The following is a 24,094-nucleotide window of genomic DNA, read 5'->3' as shown; positions in this document are numbered from 1 at the left end:
TGTTGTGAACTCCATAGATATCGCCTTTTTGGGTGGCAAGAAGAAATCCATTACTGAAAAAAGGTTGCTGCTGCATTTTGCCATGTTTCGGGCAAACGTGGAAGAAAGCACTCTGATCAGATGATACCAAAACTCATCTTTCTGGCCTTAATGTTAACATTTAAAACTAACACTGCTCATGCTCTCAACATATCATCCCCACTATCATCCAAAGTGGAACTGAAGTCAAATTCTTTGTTTGTGTGCACACTTGGCCAATAAATCAGTTTTTGATGAAAATGTGGATAAGACTAACCAATATTGGTATATTTATCAAACCACTGTAAAAATGTTAAAACAAATTTTTTTTTTTGGAAAACATTACATCCCATTGCGCAGCTCTGTAATCTTTATCCTTAACGTACCCTAATAAGTCGGCTTGGAAGCATCATTTGAAAACGGTGAGAATTTTCTCCATTTCTTTGTTGAAAAGGTTTCCTCAACCAGATCACTCACTTCACCTCCCTTTCAGCCTCTTGCTTTGCTGCCTTTGCCAAGTTTGATCCTAAGTCTCTCAGAGTTCTAAGGAAGCTTATCAATCAGATGAAACCTTTTGGTTCCCCTAGTGATCATACCTTTGGACCTTCTGTCCTGGCAGTTGTTAATAGCTTTATTGCCTCAAGTGTGGTCCCTGAGGCGTTAAAGCATGGTGTGGTACAATCTTTAATAAAAAAAAAAACTGTAAATGTTTTGAAATTTCAGACCAATCTCCACACTCCCATTCCTTTCCAAAATACTGGAGAAAGCTATTATTTTTAGACAAAAAAATGGTGTTCCTGAGGTGTTTCAGTCTGGTTTAAAAAGCTTACAACCACAGAGTCTACACTTTTAAAGGTGTTTAATCATATATGTTTCAGCTACTGGTGCTTGTAATTATGTTGTCCTTGTGCTTTTAGACATTACTGCCTTTAACACAGTGGGTGATGGCATTTGAATTTCTTGTCGAGAGCACTTTGTTGGTTTTAAAGGTGCAGCCTTGGAGTGGTTTTGGTCTTTCCTGACGTACAGAACTTTTTGTGTCAGTATAAATTAGTTTGTGTCATCTAGAGTGTATTTTGGCTGTTGGGTGACTCAGGGATTTATTCTAGGACTCCTTATTTTCTCTCTGTATCTGCTGCCCTTGGGTTCCATCTCGAGGAAATTTGGAATTTCATTTAGTTGCTATGCAGATGATTGTCAAGTCTACATTCCTTTGAACAAACATGATGCTCACTCTGTTCAGCCTTTGTTGGAATACCTAAATTATATCAAATTTCTTTAAGCAGAATTTTGAAAAGATCCCTCAGGCCATTATTACCACACGCCTTGATTGTTTGAGTTGTTGTGTTGTATTGTTTACCATTTTTATTTATTCTCTTAATGTACAACACTTTGGTCAACCATTTGTTGCTTTTAAATGTGTTTTATTAATAAATTGAATTGGAATGGATTCAGGATACCTTTTCTAACCATATTTCAACCTGGAAAGTCTCACATAATGGAGAAACAATAAGATTACGGTTAAAGAGTTTATTAATGAACAATTATTTCTTAGGCGCTCGGACCCCTGAGGAAGACATAAACGCTGAGGATGAAGTGGGTTTGAATAAACATCTTAGGATTATGATTAGGTACGTCTTCCCCCCCGGGATCCGATCCTGGTGGTGGCGTAGGCCTTGGTATGGAAGGAGTTGGGAGCCTATGGTGAAGGGATGGAGGAGGGTCGAAGCTCAGCAGAAGAGCGGTGTCTTCCAGAAGGTCTTTAAAAGTGATGCCCTGGGAGATGATTGGCCGAGGAGGAGTGAGGACCAGTGAGGAGTGATTGGACGAGACGGGGTGGTGAGTCTTCCATGCTGAATTTTCGTTTATACTCCATTTGTTCCTCTCCTTTTCAGGGGAAGTTGGTGAAGTACTTCAGCCGCCAGCTGTCATGTAAGTGCAAAGTGGCCTTAGAGGAGCGCAGTGCAGAGCTAGAAGACTTCCCTCGCCTCGACCATTGGTTTCGCATTGTTAACTTAAGAAAAGAGGTCGCAGAGGTAATCATTGGCTCTTTTTAATTTCATTTTTGATATTTCTGATAAAGAGATCAATAAAAAACCACACATACACAGTTAGTGGGACAATTAAAGAAAATGCTGTGTACCTACAAGATGTTTATATTCATATAAATCATTTTGATATATACCTTATCATTTTTCTGCAATTTGTACATTCCTTATGCAATAAAATGTTCTAACCTACTGTGTAAGCCATTGAGTCATGTAAGAACGTATTAGATTCAAAGGTCTATGTTTTTCCAGGGCATTTTTTTCTGATTTTTATTTTATTTTTCATATATAATGGTTAATTAAGCAGGTATACAAAACTGCCTTAAAGTTATGTGGTATATACTCTTATATCTTGGGCTTTTGAAGCTAAAACATTTTGCCATCACTGTAATCTTTAGCTCCCTCCACAGATTCTTTATCATAGTCAAGTTGGGACTCTGTCTGGGCCGCTCAAAAACGTTTATATTACTTCCAGTCACATAAAACATGTTGGTTAAATTAAAAGATTACTAAATCTCATGGCGGTATGAATAATTTTAGAATGAGGATTTTTTTTATTGTACTAATCTGACATACGATCATTTGATAATTTTGAACCTAGAAAACATTGCTGAAAATTGCAAATAAGCAAATATTAAGAAAATCCTACAAAAATAATAAAGCTTTATTTCTAGTTTGTCAGGTCATGATGACATGAATAAGGTAACATTCAGAGTAATTCCAAACTAATTATCTGCCTAATAGTTGCCAAGTTGCAAAACTTTAATAAAAATAATAATAAAACACACTTCCTAATATTTATTACATCTTCCAATTTTAGTTTTGTTGTTGGTGTTACCCTTTTGTGTGCTAGCACAGGGACAGGGACCTCCAGCCCTGGCAGACACCCACTTCCTATGCAGTATGTAAGACCATACGTTACAAGAACAACCCAAAGCTCTTTAATGTTCTTGGAAGAATCAGCCAACCTTTCAAGTTTGGATCACAAAAGAGACAAAAGTCATGTCTTTATAGCCTGTTTCTGGCACAGATCTTCTCCTTGGTTTGTTAAGGTGTAGCTATCTTAATTTCTGCATATTTTGCTATACAACAATGGTACAGTGTATCTATTGTGTGCATGCTTTTCAGGAAATGAATGCAGGTGAGGTGACTCTAGAAGGCCTGCTGGAGATGAGTGTGGAGCAGGTGTGTGAGCTGTTGCAGAAGTTTGGTGCCAACGAAGAAGAATGTGCCCGACTTAACGCGTCCCTCTCCTGCCTCCGAAAGGCCCATCAACTTGGTAAGAGTTGACCCTGCTGACACAGAGACACACGACTCTGAATATAAAACGTCCTATTTGCAACAGTTACGTGAATCTTTTATCTCCCCCCCTATTTCAAACATACATCTGAGAACAGTGAAAAAAGTTTTACATTGACGCAGTCCTGGTCCAAATCATTAGACGGAAAAAAGTTAGAAGTATTGGCATTTCACACTGCTTGATTGTAACCAGGTTTTAAGTAGAGCTGCAAAATATAAGAAAAACATAGGTAGAGCAAAAGAAATAGAATAGGCAAATTATAAAATAAAACTACATCCTCAATTTATTTATCAGCTGATCAAAAGTTTAAAAGCATGGGCCAAAAACATTGATATTTAAACTTTTTGGTCTCACCACTTATCTTTTTTACACTGTAGCCTTCAGGATCTTTTAAGAAACGTATAATGACTATCTTAGGGCATCCAACTTCGGCAGCGGAGGCACAATGCAAGATGGTTTGCTTGTGGATGGTTTGCTTGTGTGGCACAAGGTCATGACAGTGTGAATGCCTTTTTGACCAAGGCATGGCTTGTTAGAGTTAAAATGCAGTGTACCATAATTGTCCTACTGTGTTTTCCTTCTTAATCTTGAGTATTCATTTGGCTATTAGAAGCTCTACTTAAAACCTACTTATCAGCCAGAAGTCCAGAATACAAATACTTTACCAATTCCTTCATTTGTCTTAAGATTTATATATATATAAATCTATAGGTATATATCTGTCTATATATATATATAAATATCAGTTGTATAGGTCTATGTTGCAGATTTTGTTTTTATCCAATCTGAATAAATAACTAACTTTGACTGCACTGTTCAATTGTTAGGATTAATTGGAATATTTGTACCTGACTGTTGTGAAGTGCCTTGAGACAACATGTGTTGTGAATTGGCGCTATATAAATAAAACTGAATTGAAAATTGAATTGAACTTTAGACTGTAAATTGTCAAGAACGGTTTTTAAATATTTTACTTAAGTGGCACAGATTTATAGATTTTTCCATGACTTGCCAACGATGTATTTACCTTTGCTCCCCACCAGATGGCTTTAAGAGACCACATATAGCTTGTCACAAAGACGAGGCTTGCAAAAACATATATTGACGAGAAGGGGGCAGTAGAGCATCGCGAAAACTGGACTTGTTGGGTTGAATAACCTCTTCTCTTCTCTTCTCTTCTCTTCTCTTCTCTTCTCTTCTCTTCTCTTCTCTTCTCTTCTCTTCTCTTCTCTTCTCTTCTCTTCTCTTCTCTTCTCTTCTCTTCTCTTCTCTTCTCTTCTCTTCTCTTTTCTTCTCTTCTCTCTGTAACAGATGTCCTTTCAGATTGAATAAATATTAAAATGTTGTTTTTTTTTCTTCAGCTCCCCATTAACCAAACTGTAAAGAGAAAATATGTTATTAAAGCAGGTTTAACATGACTGTAGATACACTGAGAAACAATACTGCCTGTGCTTGTTGTTTCGCAGCTGGAATCCTAAAATATTTAAAACGTCTTCTGACGTGCTTATGCATCATCCATGCAACTTTCTGTCACTTTAGTTTGACTGAAACAGAAGCAAACACATTTTCTAAAAGAGCTTTTGATGATGTCTAAGAAAAAGGTGAATGACGTGGAAAATGATGTTTCTCTACCACTATTTTAAAATTCAGTTAGAAGTATTTGCCTATTGTTGGGTTACTGTAAACTCTATATTTGTTCAATTTATAACAAACATATGTCTGGATGTATTAGATTATAAGTGTTGTTTGAAAAACAAAAATTTACTCTTTTTTTTGCACCTCTAAAAAGCAAATTTGTAAATCAGAGAGGAAACAGTGTACATAAACAGTGAGTCAAGTATACTGACTTTCCCTCAAAAAATCTCTTTGAATTTCTTCAACCAGTACAGAACCCACTTTAGTCAACAGATAAACCTCATCCCAATGGCTTCCAGGTTGCAAAACATCAAGAGTAGAGATGGTTCAGATTCAGAGTTTAAAAATTGTTAAAATGTTTGATAGAAACTAAATAAGCATAAATCCTCCCAACAATAGGTGTCATTTCCCTGCCCACTGCAATTCAATTCAATTCAGTTCAATTCAGTTTTATTTATATAGCGCCAATTCACAACACATGTTGTCTCAAGGCACTTCACAAAGTCAGGTACATACATTCCTATTAATCCTAACAATTGAACAGTGCAGTCGGAGTTAGCTTTTTATTCAAATTGGATAAAAAGTTTTTCTATCTAAGGGAACCCAGCAGATTGCATTGAGTCAGTGACTTGCAGCATTCACTCCTCCTGGATGAGCATGTAGAGACAGTGGAGAGGAAAAACTCCCTTTTAACAGGAAGAAACCTCCAGCAGAACCAGGCTCAGTGTGAGCGGCCATCTGCCACGACCGACTGGGGGTTTGAGAGAACAGAGCAGAGACACAAAGAGAACAAAGAAGCACTGATCCAGGAGTACTTTCTATGGGAAGGAAAAGTAAATGTTAATGGATGTAGCTCCTTTAGTTGTTTCACCTAGAAAGAATGAACAGATAAACTCTGAGCCAGTTTTCAAGGTTAGAGTCTGAAAAAGAGCACATATAATTAGTTACAGTAAAAGCTCAGTCAATCGCCATGTCTAGGAGAGAGAAAGGGTTAAACACAGAAAGACAGGGCCATGTGGATCATCGGTAGAAGGTGAGCATTAAGTTGTTGCCAGCAGAAGCTCGGACGATTCCCCTCTCCAGAAAGGTGTCACAGGTAGACACAGAGTCAGGCCAGGTGTAGCTTCTAGGAAGAGAAAAGAGAGAGAACAAAGTTAAAAGCTGAAATAACAGCAAATAATGCAAAATTGGAGAGTAGTGTGAGAATGTAGCAAAGAGGGTGAAAGTGGTCATTATATCCTCCAGCAGCCTAAGCCGATAGCAGCATAACTACACAGATAATTTCAGTTCAGATTATTTAGTTAAACGGCGCTTATTTACAACAATGTCGTCTCAAGGAACCCCACAAAGGGTCCCACTGATGGTCATTGTTATACTAAAAACCACAAGGATTGGGATACTTCTCTCTGTCAGACTGATTATAACCATTGGAAAAGAGAAGGGGTCATACAGGTAGCAGAAATGGAGGGTGCAGAAATATGAACAGTGTGCTGTGATATCGGAGAAAAAAAGTTATGATGGCAATGCTCTCTCTTAAACTTGGATTTAAAAAGGTATTTTTTTACAAATATCAAGCTCACTACGCTGAGAATGAAAAATAAAAACAAAAGCTCATCTTAAAGTTGAGTTGCAAGTGAGCCCACGCATCATTCCAGTTTTCTTTCCTCCGAAGAAGCTTTTCTTGTAGCAGGGATGATAATGTATTGAATAGTTTGTTGTAAGTCCGGACTCTTTGTGACCGAAACACTCTGATGTCAGTGGAATGGCTCTGGTCTTTCCTGCTGACTTCGAGTTGTCTGTTCTGATCTCAACTCATGCTGAGATTTTTTATTTAGCTCCTTTATTATCCACTCTAAACCGAAATAGTCACGTTTTAAGGGGTATTTTCAGATTAGAAGAGCAAAAAAAAAAATACATGTGAGCAAACTTTTTTGGTCTAATTTAAGTAGAACAAAGGGAACTGTAATTACAACTTGGAGATGTCCTGATGCAAGTGAAGCCTAAAATTAAATTAATCATTTTTTATTGCACCAGCATATTTCTAATGGCGATCTTTGCTGCATTTCAGTAACAGTGAGTTTTACATCCTCCTCAATGTCCATGATGGCAAGACAAATTTGGATCCCTGTCCAACCATGCTTGTCACTTGAGTTGTTTTAAAGGTTTTTAGTTATTAATCTTGACTATAAATATGGGCACATTTATGTAAGTCATTTCCTGACTTATAAAGATCGACATTAACCTGCCTTATTTAAATGGCATTTTTGGTTATATTTCCCATTTTGAGGGGTGGCTACAAAACGTGACCTCTGTGAAATATTTGTGTTGTGTTTACTTTACATGAACAGATTACTTGAACCTATTTTGTTAAGTACTATGGTATATCGCAAAATGTTTTAAGTGGTTGGAAGACTGAGGAAGCGAAGTGTATTTGGTGAAACATCAGGTCCTGTCATGTCTCTGAAGGATGTGTATTGGTTCTGATGCACTTTCATTTTGTATAGTATGAGTCTAAAATTCTTTCTGTGTGGTAAATGCCATTCATTTCTTCAAATTTAGAAGTTACACTAAGATTACTATGTACTAAAACTATTTGGGAAAGTAGAAATGATGGGGTTAGGGCTTTGAAAACCTCTGATTAGAAAATTCACAACATTTGAGTTAACAAATGTCACTTTTTAGTTATAATTTCTAGATGCCTGAAATTGCTATTTTCAGCTGTCATCTGTTCAAACAATTATTTGCAAGTATAAAAACCGTGGGAATATCCATCCATCATCCTGTTTAGTAGGGAGATGTATTCTGTGCCCCAAAGATGAATGTGTTTTGGTGTGAAATGTGCATTATAACTTAGCTAGTGATCACATTACCTATAGTACACAGTTAAATATGGTGGAAGGCTAAGCTGCATTATGCACCATGCCATCATATGCCATTGAAACATCAGGTACATATGCAACAGTGTACTTATTTTCCTTAAATTCTTTGAGTGTATTTTCCTCACAGAATAAATGTGATAAAATTGAAAGATTGGTTTTCTTAATTATTTGGTATGATTTGTTATGTTACTTGAATAAAAAAAGAATTTATTGAATGGATTTTCATCCATCTTTACCAGGGCTGACACTAAGTTTGGAGGCTGCTGTAATTTCCCAAAGTTCATCAGCATCATTTCAGATGAAAACACTATATAATTATAATTGTATAATACATATTTGTGGCTGTTTAATTTTAAATGCCTTGCTTAACAGCAATATTAACATTTTTCTCATGCATTATTAGTGATTCCTGTTGTAGTATATATAACAAAGCCTATCTTTGAAGAACAAAGCACACATTTAATTACCTTTCTCATTGACAACCAAAGTTTACGTTGTAGGAGTGAGCTATCATTTTAGTCCTCTGCATTTGTCCTTCTCCTGTAGTTTGTTGTATTACTTTTCCTGCCTTTTCCTTTCCATTTTGTCTGCTGTCTTCCTTTTCTTTAATTTTGTTCTCCAAAGGCAAGGTCTGACCAAATGTAGCCACTAATGGGCTCTTTAACAGGGTGGGCATTGCTTGAAATGTGCGAATGCCCACAGCAACACCACCATGTAGAGCAGTGAGAGCCACTTTTAAGCCGACAGAAATGCACGGCTTGCTGCGGTGGTCCTCGTATTCTTACTCAAATGGAGAGAGGGAGATGTGTCATAGCTCCCAAACACTGCTGCATTTGCACATCTGTGTGTGCACACGTGTGCATGGTACTGAGATTTGCAAGTCTTGTCTTTCAGCAAGAATTAAAATGAAATTAAACAACCCCATCTATGAATATGAAATTTGGACACTATTGGGTAGCAAGTGGAGGATGCATTTTTAATAGAAGGCTATTTTTAATGCGGATTTACACATGTATTCAGGCATTGTGAATGAAATGTGAGCAGGATTTACAGATTAATGCTGATGTTTTTGTTTTTTTATACAACTTTTTTTTAAGGTTTTGATTCATCTGAATCATATACAAATTGGCAGAGAAGGACACTTGTTGACAGATGCATCACATGGATATGTTAAACAGCAAAAAATAAGTGAATGTATGTTGCTCTTTAGTGTAATAATGTGGGAAGGAAACTGATGCAGTTAATAGAAAATTTACTTGCATTACAAACTATTAGCCCTTGAGATTGGAGTTCCAAAAAGGATGAGTCATACAATTTAGAGACAGCTGGCCAGTCATTTGTGCTGCAATATATACACATTATCCAGTCTACCTTTGGAGACAAATTTGCACACAAACATGCTCTCAGACAAACATTTACAAGGATAGTTTCTGGAATTTTAGTCCCTTCTGTTGATCAGGTTTTTTTCTGTGTGGCCCTGTTCCAATACTCGCACTTCCACCCTTGTGTCACTGAATTGCGCGTTCCCGTTGATGGGTTCGAGTGCGTAGTGTGTCCCAATTCTCCAGAGTGGTCCTTAGCCCCCACTTCGCCAAAATATATTACCCACAATTCACTGCTGCTGATGACATTCTGAGCAAAAACCAATCACAACCGTCAACGTAACCAGCCATCAAATCAGAATAATAAGAACTGCGTAAACTTTAGACAGCAGGCCGACAAATATTTTTTTTTACTGGTTTTCCAGGCTCAACATTGTTAGATACCACTGGGCTCAGAGTGATTCGGGGCAGTCATTAGGCCATAACACTGAAGTTACCTTTCAAACAAACACTGGCACGGCGAGAGTCTGGTGTATAAGCCTCCGTCGCTTCCTGCACTTTCTTCTCCTCAAAACCATTGCTTGTTGCAGTTTTAAATAGTTTTTTTAGCAGCAAGACTGTGAAAACAGCGCCGGTTCCCGCCCTTTTTGATGCAGTTACGGTGCAGAGGTGCAAGTCGATGACGTAACCTCTACTGTCCCAATTCTCCAATTTTGCACGCTTGTAACCTGCGCACTTCAACCCCTACATGCACTTGTACAAAGTACACACTTCATAGAGGGGCGTAGGGTGTAGTGTGGGTATTGGGACAGGGCCAGAGTTTGATTTGTAATCTTTGACATTTGAAGGGTATGTCCCAATGCCTGGCTTCAAAACAGCATTGTATTCATATAAACACCTAATAGGCTTCAGATGCCATCACCAAAAAGAAAAGGAAATAAAAACAGGCAGAGGGACAGAGTATGCAAGAAAAGAGGTTGGACACAGAAAGGAGTTAACGCAAGGGCTGGTGAGATGCAGAATGATGAGACAAAAATTGAGGTAAGAAATAAGTGATGACAATATCAGGTAAGGAAGACGCATGTCAGCATGTTGAGAAGAAAAAGCCCACATGTAATAGCGAAGTGAAACGACTGTAAGAAGCATTGACCGAACGCTTAACAACTGTCTTCCTGAGCACCCAGGTTGTCCCTATTGAGTGCTAATTAGCAGGGTCTAACTTTGAGACTCACTGATTACGCTGTGAGAACATTCAACAAACCGATCCACTCAAAAGAGTGGAGATTAAAAAGGGACACTGAATTTATTGAACACAGCCATTGCCCTTTTCACAAAATCCTGTTTACAATGGCAGCAAGAAGGACCAGTCACTGTGGCATTTCACTGCCATTTAGCCAGAAGAAGCAGCATATCTGGAGGTAATTAGTCCAATTATGAGGGTGTTATCAGCTTTTCTCAATGCCTTGGTACAAGTTAAATTAGTACTGTTTATGATGGTGGGATGTGCCGTTGGCATTAATGATGGCAGAGCAAAAAAAAGAAAAAACTGTAAATAGTTTGAAACTAAATGTGTTGCGGCCATACATGTTGTTTCAGGTGAGATAAAATAATTATTTATTTTCATGAAATTATAAGCAAACAAGTTATGGGTTTATCAAAAAAAGGGAACAAATCTTTAGTTTAAAGAATCAAATTAGCAACTTAACATCTACTTTCTGTGAGTGGTGGGATCCCTAATCTATAAAACAGTAATTAGCTTGAGTCAATTAGAATGTACAACTTTAAAGACATGCTGAATGAATGTGTGTGTTAGTGGTTATTGAGTCTATGCTTAGGTTAATCAAGACAGGGTAACAAAGGTTTTGATAAGGTGTCAGTCCAGTTGCCATATAAGCAAAACGCATCAAACATTCTGGATAATGAAGACTAAGAAGGTCTTAGACCGCATACAAGAAAAATAATGATCAGACTTGGGCTGTAAAGACAATAAAATCAAGATATGTGTCAGAATACCATTAGGTCCATAATCAGAATCAGAATCAGCTTTATTGCCAAGTTCGTACATACAAACAAGGAATTTGCCTCCGGTACACTTTGCTCTTTTGTTCTGTTTTTGCATTACAGAATATACAAATTTACAATTTACAATGTACCATATACACATATCTAATAAAAAAGATGCATTTGCAACATCTGTATGCTGTTGTTCTGTACTCTATTGAATGTTCATCAGAGAAACAGCCTGGGGGAAGAAACTGTCTCTGTGGCGGCTGGTTTTATTGAACAGTGCTCTGTAGCAGCGGCCTGAAGGTAAAACTCTAAACAGTTTATGTGCAGGGTGTGTGGGGTCTGCAGAGATTTTGGCAGCTCTTTTCTTGACCCTAGACCTGTATAAGTCCTGGATGGAGGGAAGGTCAGCTCTGATTATTCTCTCTGCAGTCCTGATTATTCGTTGCAGTCTGGACCTGTCTTGTTTTGTGGATGAGCCAAACCACACTGAGATGGATGAAGACAGGACAGACTGAATGATGGCAGTGTAGAAGATGACCAACAGCTCCTGTGGAAGGTTGTACTTCTTGAGTTGCCTCAGGAAGTACAGTCTCTGCTGGGCCTTCTTTCGAACAGTGTCTATGTGTGAAGACCATCTCAGGTCCTCAGAGATGGTGGTTCCTAATCATACAAATAAAAAATAAGGCACAATTAACTTACCATAACACAAGATACAACACCAGCAAATGACAGAAGGGCATCAATCAGTGATGTCCAACTTCATTCCTTGAGAGCTACTACCTTGTAACTTTGAGATGAATCCCTTCTCTGACATCTGAATACAATAAATGACTTGCTGCCAGGCCTCTGCAGAACTAATGAGGATGATGTAGGTGTGTTGGAGCAGGGATTCATCAAAAAGTTGAGGGGCAGTAGCTCTTAAGGTCTGGGGTTGGGCAACACTGGTATAAATGAAAGTGTGGTTTAGAAAATCCTAAATGTGCAGCAAACCTCCAAAACAGACTGAAGAGTCTGCCAAACAGAACACTTTAGGCCATATGCCCTAAAACTCTGGTCTTTTAGGAAAAAAATGTGTTGCTCTTCAAAATAACTTAAATACTTCTAAGGTGTGTGTAAACATGTACTCTGGTCAGAGAAGATTTAAACTTAACTTTTTGTCCATCAAGGAACATGCTGAGGGAAACCTATTATCCCAAGAAAATCAACAGCACAACAAAACATGACAGCAAAGGGCTGTGGACACATTTGTCATCGACAGTGCTCAGAAAATGTATCTGAGTTGAAGGAATGATAAATGGTTCTTTAAAAAATCATGTTCTTAAGAAAAAACTTTTTGAGTCTAGGCTTGAACAGAAACCGTGACTGAGGTTCATCATTCACTGTGACAATGAGCCTGAGCACATAGTTAAAGCCACAGTCCAAGCTACATGTCAGGCTAGTTGATAATATTTTATCAGTGAGTAATACCATAAAATGGTAGGGACAACACCTAAGAAACTTGCATCCGTAATTATTTTTGAAAGGAATGTACATTCAGTATAATGTTGGGGTCATCCATTTTGGTCAGACACACCGACTAGGCTGCGCAGTTTGACATGCACAACTCAACAGGCGTTGCAGCTCTGACGTCACCCGGGATTATAAAACGCGCGGAAACCAAACTTTCGTTGCCATTTCCAGCGTGTCTCACGGGATGACGCAACGGAGGTGCATATCAGGAGAGACAAAAGCTTGCATAGGAAGTTTTCCTCCACACGGCCATTCCCGGAAGAGCTTGAAAGCTGGAATTCTGTCTGATACAAGAAGGTCAGAAGATTCATAACCGATCAAAGACCCCGCCGACACTCGCAGGTGAAAATCCACAGAGGTTTGTTGCCAATTAAGGAGATGAGTTTTCCTCCTTGTTGATTCAGTCAGAATAGTGCATACTTAGTTAGGTGAAGCTTTTTGGACCAGAATAGCAATTGTATTAATAATATATAAATATATATAATATATATATTTACATAATACTACATGGTCAATAAATGTTCACATATATAAAGAGAAGGGTTTGTGTTTATTTTGTGCAAGAGTGATTTATCTGTCATAATAGGGTCAAAGTTCACCCACCAATCGGTGGAGCAGCTGATTAAACAGTGACATTTAGCGTGATTTTGGTTAATAATTATCAATTATTTATGATAATTAACACATTTTAATTATTAAGTGCTTTGGGTCCATAATCACAACACCAGAGGACATCTCTGATTTTTATTCGTCAGCATTGATGTTTGGTTAAGAAAATTATTTTTCTGAATTATGATTTTTAAAAACAATTTTTGATAAATATTCATTGATCAATAATCATAATCCTTACAGTAATATGCATGTTATATAAATTGAAAACTATTCAAAAACTAACCACCAACCAACTTCCTAAATCCAGCCAAACGTCCAGTCAATCAAACAGCCTAGAAAGGAAACAACCAAATTACCAACCTACCAAACAAACTTCAAAACCTTTACAACGGCAATTAATAAGCTTTAAACATTAAAATCTTAACATTGCAATATATAAAATATATCAGTATTTTCTGAAAATATCGATATATAGTCTATAGCTTTGCAAGCTATAGATGCTGTTGCCCAGCATCTATTCCAAAGCGCAACACATTTCATGTGTCTTTGTTTGGCCGACATCAGTGCATCACTAAAGACATATTGTCATTGAAAACCAAACATAAACAAACAAAAAAAAAAAAACATTGCAGCACATCTAAGCCAAAAAAAAAAAAAAACATATTTTCCTGGAGCAACAGATGTCATTGCAAAAATGTTATTATGAACATATTATTGCAGCTATTTGGAACTGAATATCAACCACAATGTCCAGTGATGACAGATATTATTACATAAATGGTCTTCAGGACAAGGAATTGCTTATTTATTGCACCCTTATGCTTTTTTGGCAAAGCTGAACCTGTAAAGTGATGTAAACTCTGTAAACTCTATGCAAGCCTTTAACTGAAAATTATGGAGGGTAGTCTGTAGCAGGCTATTGTCCTGTTATGATAAATATCAGCCCACTGAAATTTTAATACATTCTAAAGTATAGATATGCATTTTTAAGATCAAAGCTTTGCAAAAAATTAAACTTCTAAAATGTACTTGTGATAATGACTAACAACCTCAAGGCAAACAAGTTAGACTGCAGTTCCCAAAGGGGTTGTGCTTAGTATGTGTTCTTCCTCACATTTATCATCAAACTGTTTTTAGTTAGCCACAGTCCTTTGCTCAGGTGAAACTATGTGACAGAATAAATTCACAAGCCCTGACAGTATTTTTCTGAGGCAGTTGCTAAGATACTAATGTTCTCCATGAATTGACTCATTATTTGAGGCCGCAGTTTCATGAGGCAGAGTCAAGCTGTCTGCTTCTCTTGCAGAGAATGTTCGCCTGGGTATCATATAACAAGAACTGTCAGAAGTACCTGTAAAGAGAGGCAGCCACCTGCAAGACTATAATTACCAAAGGGAAGCTCATAACTCAAATCAAAGGTGATCGGTCAACATTCCTAAAAACAACCTAATTTTGAAAGGCACCAAACTAATTGCCACCTCGAATGTCAGTGATTAAACACCTTTCAACCAGCCTACATGCAATCATTTTCCTGGTGCCTCTCATCTGTGATGTCAGCTTCAGTTGTGTGAACTTTTTTATTGGGGTTGATTAATGTTCATGTGGCATCAAGTTGAACTTTTACATCTCCAAGTGGCCTGTGACGGGTAGCTCTTTGCTATTAAAAAAGCCTTGATTCTCCCTGTATTTGTGGATGAGCACTCTTTTGGGCCCTCATCGTTTTCTGCATCTTGATGTGTTTCTGAAGGGTTTTTCAGAGGTGATAGTGAGGTTCAAACACAAGTGCTGTCCTCAGGTGGTCACACTGAGGGCAGAGTGGCAAAAGCACTTTAATTCAAGAGATTCAGACTAATTTGTATTAGGTGTGAAATATATTAGTTAACATGGTGTGCTATCTTCAGACCACTTGGTTGTCAGAAATTAGAAATATTTGTGTACTAACATCCATATTCAGAGAAAACACTTGTTGGTAATAGCTTAACTTCTTGTTTTCAAACGTATGGTCTTAGGACATGCATGTCAAAAATAAAAAAATGTTCAGGGGATATGTGCCGTGCAGTGCTTGAACCAACAGGTTTCCATGACAACTAAACCAGCAACAGGATCACTGATAAGAGTTGGTACCGAGAGGCATGAAACTAATCAGTTGTACTGTCTGTTTCATTGACAATGGGTTGAAATTTTTATCACAGGCTTCAACGTGCTGTATGCTGTGTGCATGAAGTTAGATTTTTGTGAGTGTTTGAATAGCAGATAAAGTTACTTTTTACTAAATAACATTATATAAATAAATTATTTTAAAAGAAACCAGATTATTATGGACTGTATAGCATCGTATGTGTTTAAACTAAGTTAAATTTATTTGTATAAATAAATTAAGAAATTTCATTTTATATTAATTGGCTCTGCCTTATTAAAAACTAAATTGAATTTGACAAAACTTTCTGGAGGAGTTAGTGTTGCATATACAAGAGGTGCTACAAACCATGTGGGCCATTTATTTAAAACTATTAATGAGAAAAGAAAATCAGCCATTTTTACAGCTTTTTCATGTTTTTTTTTCCTCTTTCTCACAGCTCATCGCTTCTCTTAAACTCATCTTTATAACATTACAGAACAGAAAAAGGCTGGTGGCATTTTACCCCAAGTTTTTCAACTCATGTGGGAATAACTTACTGCAGATATTTCCAGTGGTTCATCTGTTGGTACAGAACATATGTTTGAAGTTTTATGTTTTTTGATGTTTACATTTCCTTTGAGACAATGCTGTGGGAGCAGAAATAATGACACAAAAAAAACAAAAAAAACACTTAAAGTTAAAGTTGCTCACTGAAATTTGCATTAATAGTGGCTGGAAGGTCAGAGGCAATTTTTAGAAAAGGCCAGTTTAGCAAAAACTCAATCATGCATAAACTGCAACATCTGCTTAGACGTTCCCAGGATCCCTTTCTAAAAACACCCTTAAGCTATACATAGTGCACATAGAACAAAAGCCAGTATTTCCGCTTTATTCCTTCCAGATCAATAAACACATTCTTTTTTTGTTTCTTTCTGAAGAACAACTTGAGGAGGATAAATTGCACAGTAACGGAGGTAATGTATTTTCACTTACGCTCAAAAACACTCATTTTGGCTGTCCACTTTTAAGTCTTTTACTCTTGTTCATGTTTTTTTTCTTTTAAGTGAAAATTGTTTCAATTAAAGTCTGCTTGTGTTGTGACTCATGCAGTTTTGCCCTGATCTATTTTTATGCACTATTATAACCCATTCTATCACTCCATCCACTTGTGCTGATTCAGCTCTACATCAGCATATTTTAAAACTGCTGCTATACTAATATGGCGACATCTGATAACAGAAAAGTCAATGCTCCAATCACCAAACTGAACATTTCGCTTGCTGTAAAACGTTCGCTTGCTGCCTGTGCTGCTCAGAAACATTGCCCCTTAATACTCTAATCAAGAGACAACGCAAACTGATTCTTTTTATCTACTGCACTTAACCAAATGTAAACAAGTTTAGATATCATTGTATTGTTATATGGAAAGATGTGGACTTAAGTTACACTAAAAATCTAAAGGGGTATCTTGGCATGTATGCTATTTTAAAAAAAAATTCTCCTTATTGGTAGAAATAGTCAAATTCCGATTAAATGTTTGTATAACAGAATGGCTTAATGGTTTTAATTTAACATTTTAGCAAAGCTCTCCAAGAAATTATGGAACTGTTAGACCTATCGAAACACATTTTATTTGGATGACCAAAATCCAATTTATCTATGTTAACTGAATATAAGAAAAAAACATTTGAAGAAAATGAGGAGAAGATTCACCATTGAGTTTGATAACAACCCTAAACATATAGCCAGAGCAACATTGGAAATTATTAGTTCAGTGGTTCTCAATCCTGGTCCTAAGGGCCCACTATGCTTCAAATTATTCTATTACCTCCTTAGCATGCCATCAAGTGCTCCAGATGCCCGTTAATCACCCATTCATTTAAATCAGGTGTGTGGCAGCAGGAAACCTTACTAATCATGCTGGATAGTGGGTCCTGAAGACCAGGACACAGAACCACTGGTTAAGATCAAGGCATATTCATGTGTTAGAATGGCCCAGTCAAAGTCCAAACCTAAATCTGGTTGAGAATCTGTGGCAAGACCTAAAAATTGCTCTTCATCCAATATGACTGAACACTAGCTATTTTGCAAATAATTGATATAAATATCAGACATCAAAAGACAAAATCCTTAAAACCAAGCCTTATTTTCCTTTTAATATGTTATGTTTGATTATTTTATGTTTTTCTATCATATGAAATTCCAAAAACGACGTTGTAGTGTTTGATTATAATGAGACAAAATGTGAAAATGTTCAACTGCTATGAATTATTGCAAGGCACTGTACTTCCTTAACCCCTTAAAAACATGAACTGCACACTGTATGTACACTGGATGTCACAACTAGGTGTTTCGCAATCTCTGCTCTTTTTAACAGGGAGTCAGGCAAAACAGGACTGGTCCATCCAGTGGCCCACTTCTGAATCTGGAAAGGAAAACACTCCAGTGTGCCAGCCAGAGGCCAGTCAGTGGATTCGTTTCCAGCTCTCCCAAAGCCCCAAAGTTCAGTCCAAGTACAACCAGCACATATGCCACAGTCCACAAGCCCTGGCGCCCCCTTTCTACGCTGATCGACTTACTGTTGACAACCCAGCCGCAGGACTCTTCGCTTCCTTGGACTCTGGTCACCGTTCCCTGCCACCGTCACCTCGCCAAAGGCATTTTGGCCACACACCACCTCGGACTCCTTTGGTGGTCAACACCATGACTCCGCCAGGCACTCCTCCTATGAGACGAAGGAACAAAGTAAAGGCTCCTGGAACACCACCACCGCCAAGCCGCAAACTCATCTATCTGCTGCCTGGCTTCACCGCGCTGCATCGCAGCAAATCCCATGAGTTCCAGCTGGGGAACCGCTTGGAGGATTTACAGACACCAAAGTAAGTGTTGTTCTGCTTTGTAATTTCAATAAATTAGAGATTTTAGTATTGAAATAACATTTTCCCAACAAAAGCTTAATTGGGTGAAAACCTTTGTCACTGTGGTAATAAAGCTTTGTGGCTAATTTATCAGCTTCTTTTTTCCCTCATCTGGTGTCTGAAGCACAATGTTTCAAGGTATCGGTGGTCAATTTATTTAGAAAACAATCAGGGATTATGGCCCACTCTGGTCCATGTTTCTCAAAAGAGAAACAGGACCTAAACTTTCCTTTTAGCAGTGTTGCTGGAACATAATCTTTTAACTGACCTCAATCAGATTAATTCCTCAGAGGATATCATTGGCCATAAAAGAGGTCTGGCCTTTCGGTAGAGATAAGGGGCTTAGTTCCTGACTTGCCACCTCTATGTCTGGTGCTATGTTGATCAGATTTGGCCATGAACACGGTCCACTACAACTAGGTAATCAGGAACCAGAGTCTGCCTCAGGAGAGCTGCACTCATTTTGATAATGCCATTACAGTAGATGGCAGTGCCCTGTCGCTGCTACACTTAATGTTTCATGTTTGAGAGCTGTCCAGTGTTTTTTGATTGCCATCCAGGTTATATTTGTTTTATGCCTGGTTGCTCATAGTATTTCATCGACATTTGTCGGTGGCTCCCGGTGTGTATGTGCATCTGCAACCAGTGGATCATAGCTGCTGTGAATAGGCTCAAATGGCATTAGAGAATTGATTACCGGTCTCTGAGCGCTGATAGACTGCAGGCGGCATGTTGAGCTTCTCTAATCAATGGCCTGTGTGTGCCTGGAAATGTTGCATCCTATTGCAAAAGGGCAGATCTTCTGGTTTCTCTGATAGCCAAGTATCTCTGGTAATACATCATAATTGGTTGGAGATTGTTGCTGGCAAGCATCATGTTGGATTTTCACTTCTGGCATGAGACACCCGTTTGATTTATATCTAAATGTGTAAAAGAACTGGCTTCATTGCAAAGTTGGCATCTTTTATTCTCTTCTTAATTCAAATACATCATCAAGATGGAAAATGTCCTACTCTATGCAAATACTTTCCTAAAGAACTATCTCAAATATAAGGAAAATATTAATGAAATGTCTGCAGTGTAGATTTTTAATACTCCTTCCTTACCTCCGATATTGCTGCCTTATGAAATATGGATTCTAATAAGCTCAGGCTGCTCCTTCTGTCCTCGTTTTCTTGCGCTTAATTGCTTGGCACTGTGGCCAGCGTACCATAACGTGGATTACCCCATGACCCCAAGAGGCATGTTTCTCCCCTTATCTTAACAAGATACGGTCTAATATCTCATTATCACTGCATAATATACCACTCCTGAATGTGCAAAGCTGCTCAGCATATGTTTTAGAGGGAAAAAAAAATTAAGTTGGGTTTTTTCAACTGACAGATAAATGTCACTGCAAAATTAATATCTACCTGTTGTGTTCATTTTGCCTTAAAAACACTCAAGTACGCCCATAAACTTAGAAAGGAAAGGGGAAAAGAGAAGTAATTAGGAATTCAATCACTAATTAATGTCAATTATTAACAAGTTGAAGAAGCAACTAGCATTAATTCCAGACAATGATGTAATGTAAGCTTCTGATAGGTCAATTCACAGTTAAATGGAGGCCACCTGTGGATATGATGTCAAGTAGAACCTCAAACACGCTGTGTCCTTGTGTGACAGAAGGAAAAAAAATGTCTCTCACACAGGAGGGACTGGTGCACTTCACAAAATAAATAACATCATAAAAGAGAGAGCGACGTCTCCAGGCATCATCTTGGAAGTTAAAAGTTTACCAAATAAGAACTTCCAAATGGACGATGAAACTAAGTATAACAACAAATAAGTTACATATGTTTAGGAGTGGCCATCGTATTGCCTTGATCTCAGTCCCATGGAAACATTTGATGTAGACCTGAACAGATGTATGCAAGGAAGTCAGCCTGTGCAAAAGTGACTCAATAAAACCAGCTCTGTTAGAATGAAATGGCTAAAATTCCAGCAAACTGTTGTGAAAAGCTTGTGGAAGGATTTCTAAAATGTTTGACCATGGTCATACACTAAAAGGTTTATTCAACCAAATAATTCGAAAATGTATTGTAAACATCTTTATTCATGGGAAGTTTGTGAACATAAATAATTAGGTAATTTTTAATCATTTTAGTCTGATCGGACTGATCAGACTGTGACAAAGGCATAGTTATGTTGGTTATCTGTCTTTTTATACAGTGTACTGTAAAAGTATCTGGTTTCAGCTTCATAAGAGAAAGGATGTTTACCAGATTAATGGCTGGACATTTTGTTTTGCTAAGAAAAAGCTTGTATTGTACAATAAAATAAATTTCTTCAGGAGAACATGCAGGTTTACATGTACCAATTCTAAAAATTGTTTTTATTAAGCTAAATGTACTGTATCTCAGACATCTAGCAGCAAGGCCTTTACACTGATTCAATTATACATGAAAATAGGAGTTAGTTAGGTCTGTATTTTACTTCATGCGAATTGACTTAATGTGCAGGCATTTTAGAGGTGAAATGCTAATACGTTTATACACTATTACAATCATTTATTAATGTTTTTGCACTTGACATTATCTGTATTATTTAGTTTTAGAGCCTGTGTAAGGATATTTCTAATGCTTCTCTTCAATTAACTGGCCTCTGATATTTAGCTGCTCTCTATGGGCATCGGTTTTTGCATTCACTGTCTAAGAATTGTCTATCATTTTTGTTTTGAATTGCAAAAGCTAGCCAGATGTGGTGGTCCACTTGACAGAACCCTTCTCTTCTGTGTTATCTTCTTTGTATTTTGTCTCTGAGGTAATGTGCTTTCCTTTCAGAATCCAGTGAACCACAAAATGGTTTCAAACCTCCCACCCTGTTCCTCCCACCCCGTTCCTCCCACCCCACCTTAGAAATAATGTATTCAGTATTATCGAACTCAAGAAAGTCTCATCCTTTCAGTGCAGTCACAGTGCAGAAGACAGAAAAAGGGTATCTGTGATAGAATTAGAAAACTTGTTTTGTTTCTCCTCACCTGTCGAGCACACATTCAAATTTATTTAGTTTTGTTTTGAGTTAATTCACTCCTTTGTCTCCTGACAAACATATTTAGTTTTGTTTTTTTTCTCTGAATGCTCCGCTATCTCTCCACTCACCACATTTCCCATCTTCTGCTGTGTTCATGGGCCAATTTTTGAGTGCTGTCAGCTTCATAAGTGATAGAGCAGAAAGCTTTACAGACAATTAAATGAGGTTGTAATTGAAAGATTAGCAGATATTGCCCCAAAGATGCTCAACTAAAATTAAAACATTACTTAGCGAGAACAATTAAAGATGAATGCAGTTTTATAAATTGGATATTCGTGTTCGTGTTGATCATTTTTTTAACAGCAAACAATGGCAATGATGTCTCCCATTTAGAGAATAAAAAGGAGTAGTTCCAGATTCATTAACATGAAGCATATTGGGCTATAGCTGTATGTTTTGAAATATTGTCATGCTTGAAGACCTCTGATCTTTGTTGTTCTCACCAAGGAAAAAGATTCTATGTCACACCTCCTCATTCAATGGCCCTCAGTGCAATGAAGGACCATTAGGTCTATACCATTAGCAAAAAAAAAAAGCCCAAAGAAGAATATTTACACCTCCATTCTTGACTGTGATAATATTCTTCTTACTCCAAATATGATTGGTCGAGTTGATACCAAAGAGCTCAAGTATGTTTCTATCTGACCACAGCACTTTGTCCCCAATGTTTATTGGTAAACCTAAAACATGCCTATACATGTGCCTTCAAAAGCTGCAGGATTTCAGTCCATTTTGTGTAACCAATGGTTTTATTGTTGATGCCAACTGCCATCTGATCATTAATAACCACCTTCCATGTGGTTGTGTGTTAATTCTCATGATGGTACTCATCACACGAGGGAGGATCTTGCCGAACAACAGTTCTCACTTTGTTACCAAGAGTCATGTTGATGCTCTTGTTCCATCCAAAATATACTGTATGGTCTCTGACACCATTTGGTAGCTCTTTGGTATTATCCATGACGATGGAGAGGTTTGAAAGGAAGAAATTTATTCTGTGGGTAGGTGTGAAACACATAAGTTCAAATCTGGTAGAACCGTAAATGATTGATTGATTGTAATCAGTTTGTCATATCGGAGCGTGACCAGTCTGTGGACAACAAATACATTTTTCTCTGTAAAGAAGGAAGTAGCGTCTTGAATTGCCATGTTGTATGAACAGAGCCGAATTTGTTTCAAGGCTACTGACAACATTGTGTTACAAAAGCATTAAAGTTTAAAGCTCCCAAAAGTTTTCAATTGTTTGTGTGGAAGCATTTTGGGAACTTGTTGGAAAAAAGACAGTGACAGACCAGATACAATTGGTTTGTAAGCACTTTGAGAGTGCCAAAACTTGTTAAATGCTAAAAGCTACAATGCTGATGTCGGCATCTGCTCCTCACCCTAACCCCTGATCTATCAGTGATTAAGGTATATTTCACAGTATTTTAATATAAAATACTGATCAAACATGAACTGAAACAGTTTAACTTGAACATGTTTTTAAAAACAGTTTGAGATTCATAAAAATTTTATTTTGTGAAAATAGAGAAAAAATGCATTTTTTATGTGTCTTTAATTGAAATTAAGAGATTAATCCCAAAAGAACAATAAAACCAAATTAAAAAAGTAGATTGGCTTAATACTGCACAGGAAAAATAATCTAAAAAAAAACCAACAACATTCCAGCATTAATTGAAAAAATTAAAACTGTTTTCATCAGCAGACAGATTTTATATTTTAACACAATGCAGTGAAGGTTACTTATCACTTAGATATTTTTTAAATATTTTCTGTTACTTAACACCACTTTAACCACAATCTCTAGGAGTGCAACGACAATTGCATTTTGATTATGTTGCACCCTCTTTGTCTATCTTTTTTCATATTTTTATTTTTCAGCATCTCTCTGTCTCTCTTCATGCCCTTTTCAATTTGGAGAGGCTATTTGAGCTGAAGTGTCAATGAATAAACCTCATTGTCTATGGTAATGAGTAGTAACATGCGTTTGTGGAAAAGGCCATGTGAGTTTTCAATCTGTCCCACTAGGCACGTCACACCAAAATCGCTCTGGAAAGTGGGCGTTTTTGTTTTACCACTTCCTCTTGTCTTGCCTTCCTTCAGTAGTAATGGTAATATCGTATAGTTAATGCCACCTTATGAGACTTTCACAGCTTTTTGAATGTTAAGCACTTTCTTATTGAATTGGATGTTTGCTAATAAATCACATGTTGCCGGCGGTTGGCATGATTCACACTCTTCTTCTCTCTGGGTAATTTTACCACGCAACACTCAGGGGAAGCAAATTTGCATTCCTTCCATGACTAATTTAGCTGTTTGCTTTCACTGCGCTGGTGTACACATCATATATTTCTCTACCCCTTCCCTGTCCCCTTTTGCTCTCTTATTTCCTTCTCTTTTTAACTTCACCCCTCTCATTATGCATCTCTTTGAGAATCTATCAATGCGTTATTTCACAGTCATTCCTGATTTTTATGTTATCTTCAAAAGATTTTGTATCATCAGTGTTGGAAATGAAACTGAAATAGTTTTAATGAGGAAGTTTTGAACGTCATAAATAGCAAATTTACATCTGGGCAGCAAACAAGCACTATATATAAATACAAGTACGTTTCAGGTGGGTTTAAGATCAAATTTTAGCTACCTGTTGCT

General features: G+C 37.4%; 1 protein-coding gene across 3 annotated transcripts in view; it reads left to right on the top strand.

The window, feature by feature from the left end:
* ksr2 (kinase suppressor of ras 2) overlaps positions 1 to 24,094 on the top strand; it is a 212,795-nt gene that overhangs the window by 26,035 nt on the left and 162,666 nt on the right. For 2 of the 3 annotated variants that reach the window (XM_047382133.1, XM_047382132.1), the window contains exons 2-5: positions 1,914 to 2,054; positions 3,195 to 3,345; positions 16,391 to 16,426; positions 17,830 to 18,331. In XM_047382133.1, the coding sequence (XP_047238089.1) occupies positions 1,914 to 2,054; positions 3,195 to 3,345; positions 16,391 to 16,426; positions 17,830 to 18,331 (830 nt within the window). The remainder of the gene's footprint in view (positions 1 to 1,913; positions 2,055 to 3,194; positions 3,346 to 16,390; positions 16,427 to 17,829; positions 18,332 to 24,094) is intronic. The other variant, XM_047382134.1, reaches the window with a different exon arrangement.

Source organism: Girardinichthys multiradiatus, chromosome 12, assembly GCF_021462225.1.
Source record: "Girardinichthys multiradiatus isolate DD_20200921_A chromosome 12, DD_fGirMul_XY1, whole genome shotgun sequence".
Classification (NCBI taxonomy): Eukaryota; Metazoa; Chordata; class Actinopteri; order Cyprinodontiformes; family Goodeidae; genus Girardinichthys; species Girardinichthys multiradiatus.
The sequence above is the reverse complement of the archived record's forward strand: the minus strand, read 5'-3'. Positions and strand labels throughout refer to the sequence as shown.